The sequence below is a fragment of the Numenius arquata genome, chromosome 9 (genome assembly GCF_964106895.1).
Source record: "Numenius arquata chromosome 9, bNumArq3.hap1.1, whole genome shotgun sequence".
Taxonomy (NCBI): Eukaryota; Metazoa; Chordata; class Aves; order Charadriiformes; family Scolopacidae; genus Numenius; species Numenius arquata.
The window spans coordinates 26293261-26304608 of NC_133584.1; the positions used below are offsets into that span (position 1 = coordinate 26293261).

Sequence of the window (11348 nt, forward strand, 5' to 3'; positions counted from 1 at the left end):
TGAACTCACTGCAACAAAGGGACACCAGAAAAGGGAGAAAAGAAAAGAAAATCAGAGGTCAGCCGCAGGAATCAAATGTCAAAATAGAAGCTAGGGTTATGAGTCAACGATCCAGTAACAGAAGCCGAGGTCTCCACTGATGAAGGGGGTACTGTCTAGGCTTTTAGTGTACATTGTTTAATACCATTTTGTTTTAATAACCTATGCTTTATAAACTGGGAAGCACCCATCTCAGGTTACAGCAGAGAACTCTATATAACAACATGGGAGAGCCTGCAAAATCTCCCCTAACAACCCTTCTCCCAATCCTCCCTTTTTTCTAACCTCCAGCTCTGCTCTATTAGTTGAACTCTGGGTACCCAGTAAGAGACACGGGGCGAGCTCGGCCGACAGCTCTCGGTACAACCTCTCTGCAGCTACTCAGACAACCAGAATTCAGAGCAGCCTGCAGCGATCCGTCGATTGTGTAGCTGAGATGTCACTGCAACAGGAAATGCAAGCTTATCCTCCGGATCAACAGTGAAAAACAGGAGTTTGTATCAAATAGCATACTAAAACCCAGCTTGAGTTAGAATCTGCCTTGGCACAGCTCAACAAACAATCAAACAAACGATCAAACATCTCATTCTTCATTAGTTAATGCTGCAACCAGTAAACAAAGAACAGGTCTTTGAACCAGCTTGTTTTCAATACCACGCTCAGCTGCTACTATTGAGAATAATTCTCTGCTAAAAGAGATGAGCACTCATAGACTTAAAGTGAAAAAGTTAACAGAGAAAAACAAATTTGAAAGCACGCAGAAAGATCACACGTATATGGGAAAGGAAATACAACATACCAACATATCATCACGCAGCTCTCTGGTAAAATGAGCTCAGTTAAGAGAGCTCCAAGCGAAGTACTTAAAATAGATGAATACTCTGGTCAGCTACTTAGAAGAGAGAATGAAAAACACACCAGTACACTCTGATTCAGGATGAGTTAGTAGCTGGACAACTCCTGGCACGCTAGCTGCTTAAGCCCTCAGTATGCTTTCCATAGGCTCCAGGCATCCTTCCCAAACACATTTATCAAAAAGGGAGAACTGAACAGAAAGCTCAAGTCATCCCAGCAAGCTGTAACAAAGCTGGAAGATAAGGGCTCAAAACCATCTACAGAGATAACCAAACCAAATAAACAAAAAAGCAGCAGTTTAAAAGCCACCTGAAAACTTTGCAATGGAATAAAATTTTAAAGGGTACTAATTAAACATGAACTTTATACGTTTGAGGATAAACATCAAAAATATGTTGCTATTTTTTCTACCATCTTAAATTACATGTACACAACTACATCCCTTCCTTAGGGCATTTTCCCCATACACAGAAAACGTCAAAACCCATTACCTACTGTGAAACCTTCAGCTCTGAGAGATGCCTGTCCCACAGCTACGCACCAGCACCACAGAAGCCCCCATGTTAGCTCAGTAGCATGCTGCTCTGCTGTTGAAACCCAACCTTGCTGTGAATCATGGCGCTGAATGCTGAACCCTCTAACGCTACAGCCTCTATCACTAGAACTTAACACTTTTAGTCACTCAAAGAGAGACAAGTTATTACCAAAAAACGCTGCTGCCCACCTAGGCCCACCCATCCACTTCACCAGCTGGCAGAATGAGCCAGGCACTTACCATAGTGGCATGTCAGGGCCATTTGATATAAGAGTATCGGGCTGGGAAGGTGCGATCGGTGCTACTGCAAGAACAGCGAACATAAGGCAAAGCACATCCAGAATACAGCTGCGGATCTCATCCTCACAATCATAACCACCCCATCCTTCCCATACTGCTAAAATGTCATGGAGATCTTGGCCAAATAGGAAGGAAAAGCCAGCAGAAAGTACTGGTACGAGAACTTCAGGACACGGGAAAGTGAAAGTTACACCTTGAGGAAGAAAACTGAATCCTTTGCCCTTGTGTTGAAGAGGCTGAGAGAACGACAGCTTCCTCCCACTGTGTCTGGATTTCCATCAACTCTGCTACTGAATTCTGCAAGGAACCTTATTTGGTAGTGGCTGGTAGATGTAGGGCCAAATCCTGATCCTTTTACTCCAACTGGTATTCCAATGGGATTACATTGTTGAGAGCAGAAAGCAGCTTTTGGCCTTCAGCCATTTAATTAATACTCAAGGTATCTTAGAATTTATTTTTATCTCATCTGTAACAATTGTCGTTATCAGATTTTCCATATTTATGTATTAAACAACCTATGCTTTTAAGTTTTTTTTTCCTCATCCATTTAACACAGTTTTTAAAGGATACTCCAAAGTTTTTAATTTGTTTTTCCATTTTCCCTGTTTTAATGTCCTGCAAATACCTTTGACCATGCCAAGACATCTTGATCAGCACCAGTAACAACAAGGAAGATTAGCACAGCCCTGGGAACACCGTTTTGTTAACTTTCAGCTAAAGAGAACAAGAAGGGCCTGGCAGGAGTTCCCAGAACACTGATTTTTTAATAAAATCTCAGCAATACATCTACATGTCTTAAACGAGTGTTCTGACTTGCCTGGGCAGAGGGCAGTTTGAAAAGCAGGCAACACGCCCTCCCTATTTTATCAGCCACACTTCTGCCTTTCAAGAACCAGCAAAGGCGTCTGACCCACAGGTCAAGACATCACCCCAGAGCTTCCAACGCCTGCCTCAGCTCCCAGCTCCCCCGGGGATGCCCTGTGTAATTTTGTGCATCCGATACCAGAAGCCTGTATCTCAATTCCCCGTACGGGAAACTGAAGTGGAATCACCTCTCCCCGCTAGTGTATTACATGGCTAAATTTATTAAAACTTGCGAGACTCAAACATGCCATGCTTGATGCAAACATTATGTAATCAAGACGGCGTTTCCTTTTTCAAAGAAGAGCAAACCACAACATCAGAATAGGTATCAGATGTAAAGCCTTCCAACTTAGCAATGAGACTGGGAGCAAATAAAAAGATTTTCTCTAAATCCAAATGGAGTAATCACATATTAACCAATTACTAAACTTTTAGCCAGGCAAGCCACCTGTTTCCTCTCTGGGTGAAAGGAGGGCAGCAGGCTCCTCTGTACAGCTGTTTTCCTGCCCACGTGTAGCCCAGGGACCGGGGACAGTAAGTGCCATGCCCCGTGGAAGCACTGGACTGGAAGCAGAGGTGCAGCACTGCTGAACCAGACACGCACAATAAGCTCATTGCTCTCCCCAGTGCTTGCTACAAAGCGTGGGAGAAGGGACCAGAAAAGATGGCAGCTGATGGGGATCAAGCTGCTGCCTCAGCTCCTCGTCTGCCTGAAGCTGAACCGTCCCCTGGGTAATGGTCCCTTGGGGCCGCAGAACCAAACAGAAGCATCTTCTTTCTTTAAGAGACACTTAAAAGAAATTCTTAGTGAAACAAGAAGCAATAACCACTTAGTGGGAAAAAAGCGGGGAACAAATGGTTTAAGCGGAGAGTTAATAAAAATTCCTTTAAGTAACGGTTTGTGCATTTGAAACCTTGAAAAAATATATTCCAAGAGGAAGGTGCTTTTCACTTGGACAGTACCTTGCCCTGAAATTTCCGATGCTGCTGTGACAGTATCTAGTATAAACCTTAAACTTTCAAGGAAATAAGGAATACAAAAATCTCTCTTTATCTCACTTCTGCTTTCTCTTAAGTATGCAGGTATATCTGCTATTCTAGAAAGAATCCCATTGGATTTGCAATTAAAGAAGGTAAAGTTATGCAGTGGTATACTGGATTTTCTAATTGGGTAATCTGGAGATAGATATTTTACAGTTTCCATTTATAGTTTTCATTTATAATCCAGTACTCCTCCAAAGTAAGATATCAATGATTTTTTTTGTAACAACAGGTTTTGGGTAGGGGGAAATACTCTAAATATTTGACTTAGTTTTATTTTAAAAAAGAAAAACAAACCCTTTAATACCCATTTTATTTTGTCTCTAATTTTTTTTGAGATAACAATTACTAGTCTGGCAATGCACTTTTCAGCAATGTGGTCTCAGTAAATCCATGTTCTCAAAACACGCAAAAGTTTAACGTTAGCTCTTTTAGTTCCTGGAACCTGAACTATAGTTAGAAGGAATGAGAAAAGCTACAAGTGTGTGTGGTTTTGTGCTTTGTTTTGTTTTGTTGTTTTTTGGTTTTTTTTTTTTTTTGTTAAAAGGAAGTAACAGCTGTTGCTTTCACATAGCATCCAAAACTCTCCAGCAGCGAGGCAAACCTACAGTACACCAGTGGTAACACAGCACTGGGAGGCTTCCCAAATTTTGGCAGAACAGATGAGCCTGAAGAGCACGCAAAACAACGTAGGTTGAGTTAAGGGACAGAAATATTCTTACAGCCTTGTACCGTGGCCTAAAATCCAACCTTCTTCCTTAGTGCTCAGAGAAGGAACTAGTCTGTTCGTGGTGTTAATCCAAGAAAATTCATGTCCTTAAAACCTGTGCTCAAGATGCTCAGTTTGAATTCAATCACAACAGCTTCTCTTATGCAAGAATTCTCTCTCTTTTTAAGTGAAGTGTTCCCAGTTTCTACCTGGACTACAGCATGAGCCACTATAGTTGTGAGCCATCCTAAAATGTCCTCTTTTAGACACCCTGTTAGAAGGGAGCATAACAAAACCAGACAGACATTTTCATATATTTTAGATGCCACAGACAGAACATGAATTAAGCCATAGATTATTGAAAATTCCCTCCTCCTTTGCAGCATGTATCTTTTACATTGTCTCTTTACTGAAATGCACTGCTTCTGAAATGCATAATACTTCTTTCGATACTTGTATCAAACGAATAAACTTCTCAGTTTTCTCACTCTAATCTCATCTCAGAAAACCTTAAAACATTTGCCTTCCAGAAATAAGAAAACCCACTTCTTTACCTATAAAATGGACATTTTATCTATTAGGCAATACAAGAAGAAACAAAATGAGCTTTCTTCAGCTGCTCATGTTGTCTACCATGTTTGAGAAGTCAGTTTAGTCTGCTCTGGAAACTTGCACAAAAATGAGGAGTAATATTTTGTTTCCTCCTGTTTTTTTCTTGCCTGTACGCTTCAGGGTGGCTCCTAGACCTCAAAGCTACTAATCAGAAAGAGAATCACAACCTCTCATAGCGCGAAAGTTATCTATACCACAGACTGCTACACAGCACAGAAATCGGAAACTCGCTAGTTCAGATACTGAACAAAGTCTGTCCACCGCAGCACAAAGCTTAGCACCAGTTAATTTATCCTGATTTTTCATAATATAAATTAACCTGACATCTCTCTGCTACTGGAGCTAGACAGCTGCTCGCTCTGTTTGCAGCTCTGTTGAAATATATACTGCAAACTTGTCTTAAAAAGTTCAAGGCAATGATAAGTGGTTATAAAATCTAAAATATTACAGAGAAATCGCTCATAAAAGTAAACAGAAGTTAGACTGAATTAGTCTAAACAAGAAGTCCTCCTGATGCCACCCAAGGACGTTGCTGAAATCCCATCTGGTAAACAAACTGAGATCTCAACATACCAAAGCTGGCTCGCTGGAAATCACACCTAACTGATGAATGAAATAGGAAGATTGAAATATTCATCCACTCTCCTGCCTTCTGAAATGAAATATTCATCCAACCTCCTGCCTTCTGAAGTTCATAATGCAACGCTCGCCATGAAAAGCCAAGTGCAAAGGAAGAAATGCACTTTACTGTCAGAGCCCATAAAGGGTGCCGTGCTCCTCTGTTTCACATCCTCATCTCCCAGGACCACTTTTGATATTAGTGTGTTTTCATCCGTGCCAGATGACAACTGAGATGATGTTACCACCGCAGCTGCTTCCAGCTGAGCTCCCAACACTGCTTAGAAGGTGGGAGCAAGGGTCCTGCTCCTGCTGTCGCCTCTCCTCACGCACATCATCCTTCTCTTATTTTATTTCACCTCTTTCCTAATTCCCATCTGTTCAAAAATACTCTTAGTTGACCAGCTGTTTCTCTAGCTGCAGCAATGCCAGCCTGAGACTAGGAGAGGGGCTAAAAGCAGTGTGCGATGAAGCTTGATGCTGGTACAAGTCTGACAGGTCTCAAAATGGCTGATCTAGCACTCTATGCAGCCTCTACTTCTTTGCCAGCTGAGACAATAAGCAGTTATAATACCTGCTATACCTGATCACATGAGGTTTTCTTCTTTCCCCAAAATAATAATCATTAAGAGACTGCTAAACATACTTCTCTTATACCTTCTTCTCTTCCTCAAAAATTCTTTCTACCTAAAACCAAATCAAAACATAGTACTTCACGTTCCAAACACTTCTCTTTCTGTTCCCCCTTCCCCTGCCCGGTATCTTTGCAAGGGACAGATTATTCATCTAAACTGATGTTAGCTATGATTTACCTTCAGACACTGCATGTCAAAGTCACAGTACCTATACATCCAACAGTTCTATTTGCCCCACAGTACTACCAAACACACCAACGTACTTCAGCCAAACACAGTTGGGTAACCTGTGGGTTCAGAAACAAGTTCACTGAAGTTTTATGGTCTTGTAAGCAAGCAGCTTTATTTTACAGCGTTTCTTGGGAAAGCAGATGTCGGGACCAGAGGAAGGAAAACATATCTTCAAAGTGCTTGTGCCTGTGACAAACAAGTAAGTTCAGAGGAACTCCATGGCTACAGCAGACTCTGCACTCAAGCTGTGATAATAACAGTAAGCTTCCACAATGATTTAACTGTACTTACAGCCATGGTCTTGAGCTAACTACAGCAAAAGAGATGGTTAGAAGAGATTTATATCTTCAGGGCACAGTAAAAGTCTGCCTGCATCTCTTACTGTCACTCTGATGGACCTGTCCAACAGCTTCTACACCTCACGGTAGTCTGCTCTCTGTCATTCAACAGACAAATTCAAAATTAGGTCTGTCTTTTCAGAGGAAGCAAGCTCCTCAAAGTCTCATCACAACCAGGATTACTCACAAAGTTGTCTTTGCTCCTTGCCCTCAGGGCAAGGAAAAAGTACAGACACATAGAGCAGCATACAGAAAAGCTGATGAAACAAAAAGACATCAACAAGCAACAGAACAAATCAATCCTTGATATCATAATACCTGGGCTTACTTGGAAAATTTGACACTGTTTAGCTGAAGGTCTTCTGCAGATTAACACACAGGAGGCTTAACAGCTGTAGACAATATCTGTTTATAATCCCTGTTCTTAACATGTTTATGTTCACGTAGTACAAGTGGCTGGTTTAGGCTTTTTCCAGCCATGCTGACGCAGGAAGTGATGTAAAACGGGACAAATGATTAAGTAGGGACACGGGGACGTGTCCTGCTACATTCAAACAAAAGTAAAATCCAATGCACCTTTTACCTTAGCATCTCTTAACACCCTACTGTAAGCAAGAGTTCCCACTCTAGCAGTGAGAAAGTCAATGTCCTAGCTCTCATCACAGACACTACCACGTAGATATTAAAGCCTGACCATGGCATCCTTCCTCCCTTCTCACATGGGACCCCTGCCACAAGTGGTATGGAGAAATCACAAGGTTCATCCAACCTCCAGCAAGACAAATTTCTGAAATTCAAAACCTGTGTGCGGGAAGAGATCTCAAATAGCTTATTTTTATCCTAGTGGATTAACAGACTAGATTGGGTCACCTGGTGCTACAGCATGGCTGAGATCTGCTTGATACACGGAACATCAACTCGTCAAGAGGGCTTCACCGTTTCCTGTTGTGGCCCGAGAGAACCATCTCACTCACACAGCCCAGACCCTCAGTGCCTTAACTCAAGAAGCGAGTGACAGTGTCAGCAGCACTTCGCAGACGGAGGAAGCAGCCCAGCCATGCCTAATGAAGTGAGCACATGGTCGTCATGTATGACCATACTTTGTCACGTGGGTTTTCGGAACTGGGACCAATGTAGCAAACGATGCCAAGCAGCAGAACGACACGTTATGTGTTTGAAAGCAGGGCAAACTAGCCAGCAGAAAAAAAGATTCCTAGGAATAATGCTGCAGACGCTGCATCATGCAGAGACATTTACTCTCCTTCGCTATGAATACAAGATAAGCAACACTGAGCTAGCAGCACCAGCACCCAGCAAGCTTTCTGCATCCACACTGTGCTTGCCCATGCTTCAGAGACAGCAGGAAGGTGATGGCAGAAGAGTAACTAACCTGGTATTTCTAAGCAGAAACATACCACACAACTATCCAAGAGTTATACAGGACTTCAGTGGCTACAAAGAAAAATCATGCAGCTATAGTAAAAATAGTACAGAAGAGGGCAACTCCCTATGGGTGGTTCCTAGCCTAAGGCTGAAGGAAATCTTCGCATCTTCCCTTACAGTAACAATACAGAAGAACTACAGTTGTAGTTGCAGAGTACTGTTACTGCCCCTAAAAATGGTGTTACTGTTCCAGAACGAGCCACAGAGGGGTAAAATCTGACTGGGCCAAGAGAATCAGGGTAGAAAGGATTGTTACCTGACCAGGGAGGCAAAGCAGGGCAGAAAAAGCTGGGAACAAAGACTAACCAGTCATAAGATCACTGTTTGAGCAGACGGGAGGCTAAACATCGTTGGATGGCTACAGAAAGGAAAAACAGCACAGTGCAAGATGGGGAAAATTGGGATGTAACCACAAAAAGGATGGGAAGACGCTGAGGGAGGCGCACACTGACTGTAGGCAACAGGGGGGACAACAGTGGGGGCTGCACCTTTCAGAGCACAGAGCTCTCAATAGAGAGAAAATGACTCTTGCCATGTCCAACAAGGGCCACAGGAGGGGAGTTAAGAAAGTGATAACGGGAGAGGGCACAAGGTGACAGAGAGGTATGGCTGGGCTGTGCAGGGGCCCTCAGGGAAGGCACAGGGAGGTGAGGAGCGAGCTCCTGGCAACTCTGATATGGGGAAAAAAGGGGAGAAAACGTGAGATGCCACTTCAGGGAGCGGGGAGGGACAGGATGTCCTTAGAGTTCAAATACCAGATAACGGGGGGCAGCACCAGGGAGCAAAAACTCAAAACTGACTTCCATGACTCCAAGAAAATATTACAGGGGGAGAGAATAAGGAATGAAAGAGGCAAGACAAGGTCCTGCTCTGCCTGGGCACACTGATCACTGTTCAGATAGAGAAGCTCCCTGGCAGGTCTGAACCCCGGCACTGGGAAGAAGGTGGCCTAAACTGGACTACTGGGGAGGGCAAATTGGAGAGGTTCCTACGTGGCTTCAGAGAGGCAGTTTGGGGATGGTACCTGCTGGGTGGCTGAGGGCAATTCCAGGAGGCCCTGTGGGCAGTTAGGGGGTCGTTGGCAGACTCTGAAGGACATTTGGGGGCAGCTGTTGACAGGCACCTGGGAAACAGCTTGTTATGAGGTTCCCTGAGGAGCATTTAGGGGTTCACAAGTCCATGAAAAGCTGTTGGAGGGGGTGTTGTCAGCAGGTCTCTGAGGGGCGGTTAAGGGGGGCGCCAACACGTCCATGAGGGGCTGTTGGGAAGGGGAGGCGTGGAAATGGCCGAGTCCCTGAGGGGCGGTTGGGGAGGGGGAGTGCGGAAACGGCCCAGTCCCTGAGGGGCGGTAAGGGGGGGGCTCGCCGGCAGGTCCCTGAGGGGCGAAGGTGTGTGCAGTGGTCGCCGGCAGGCCCCTGAGGGGCGTGGGGGGGCCGTGGCCAGCAAGTCCCTGAGGAGCAGGGCGTGTGTGGAGGAGAATGGCCGGGAGCTCCCTGAGGAGCGGGCTTGAGGGGGTCCCTGGCAAGCCCCCGAGGGAGGTTTGGGGGGTCTTTGGCAACTCCCAGAGGGGCGGCCTGGGGTCGCCGGCGGGCGCTCCCCGCAGGCCGTGCCGGGCAGGAGGGGGAGGCGGCGGCGGAGCTGAGGGAGACGCGGAGACAGAACCGGCCGCAGCGCTGCCGGAGCCCGAGGCCCTGCCCGCGGCCCCCGCACGCACCTTCTGGCGGATTTGCCCGGACGTTGAGACTTTACGGATGAGTTTCTGCGGGGAGCCCGGCTCCTGCTCCGGCTCGCTGTCCGACGATTCCTCCGCCGCGGCGCTGGCGGCGGCGGCAGCGGCGACCGCCCCGGCCTGGGGCTGCTCGGCGCCCGCCGCCGCCATGCTGCACGGTGCGGGGCGGCGCGCGCGGCCCGGCCCACCCGGCGCCCCCTCCCGCCGCCCGCCGCGCTCTGCAGCCGCCCGCCGCTGCCGCGCCCCCTGGCGGCCGCCGCGCTGAGGAGAAGCGAAGAGGGCCCGTCCCGGCCACCCCTCACGGAGCCACAGCAGCCCTCCCACCCCAGCATCGCTCACAGCGTCCCCTGCTCGGTCCAAGCAGCCCCGTGGCTGTTCGAGGCCAGAGCAATAGGCGCGTCTGAGGAGGTGAGCCCAACAGAGCGATTCTTGCGGCTGCTTTCAGCACCCCGATTGTTCCACCGCATTTAATAAAATGACATGGGTTACTAACACCTCCTGCCCCCGGGGATGAGACCTGCTGTACCCACCTCCTGTCCAAAAAGGTACTTTGCCCCTGCTACATCTTACACGGCCTTTCAGTCACAGAGGGGGCTGTCGCTCTCTCAGCGCCAAAGCAGCCAAACACCACTTTATTTTTCAGCACAGAAACGCTCTTGCCTGACTCAGCCTTTCCCCACACACGCACCGTTCCTCCCGGGCTCCATCAGCCCCAGGTAACTCAGCCCTGAAGCACTTGCCTCGTGCCCCACGAGCTGCAGTGACAGGACAGGACAGGGCCTTTCAGCTGGGATTTCAGGAAGACGGAGGAGGGCAAAGCAGACAGCTGCAGTCACATATTTGGTAAAAGCTCCGTTCAAAAGCAGCAGTTTCAGAGATGCTATCGCTACCGGAGTTCTCCCCTCTCCTGGAGCTGGCAGGCTTTCTAACATTTCTAACAAATGGAGCCCCACCACAAAGGCAAAGGGTCAGGAGAAGGGATCGCCCTCCTCCAGCTATAAATACGAGTTAGCAGGCTACAGGTCAGAACCAGAAAGGCAAGATAAAAGGCAAACAGTTCCAGCTAAAGACCTCATTTCTGCTGACAGAGGTCAGCGTCTGCCGAGGAAGGGGAGCTGAAGGAGCCAGCAGAAAGCGCTCACTTCTCTCCACAACCGAGCGAACGTCCAGCGTGGGCTGAACAAACGGTCAGTGTCTGTAAGTGCTTTGCTAAGCCCAGGCAAAAGGACAGATTTAATAGCCATTCCGGCTCCTCCCCACTGATTTCATTACACAGCTGGTTTACTAAAGTCACCACCACAGATGAACTTGAGGCAGCGACAGAGGTGCCTCACAAGGTTGGCATATAATAAAATAAAATAAATAAATAAATAACCAGGCCTCTAAGCTTTCTAGCCCC

At 46.7% G+C, this 11348-nt stretch overlaps 1 protein-coding gene across 1 annotated transcript in view; it reads right to left on the bottom strand.

Annotated features, from left to right (window-relative positions):
- Window positions 1-10099, bottom strand: part of DGKD (diacylglycerol kinase delta) — a 61049-nt gene extending 50950 nt beyond the window's left edge. Inside the window, exon 1 of the mRNA XM_074154064.1 lies at window positions 9935-10099. Coding sequence (XP_074010165.1) covers window positions 9935-10099 — 165 coding nt within the window. The remainder of the gene's footprint in view (window positions 1-9934) is intronic.
- Window positions 10100-11348: the final 1249 nt, after the last annotated feature.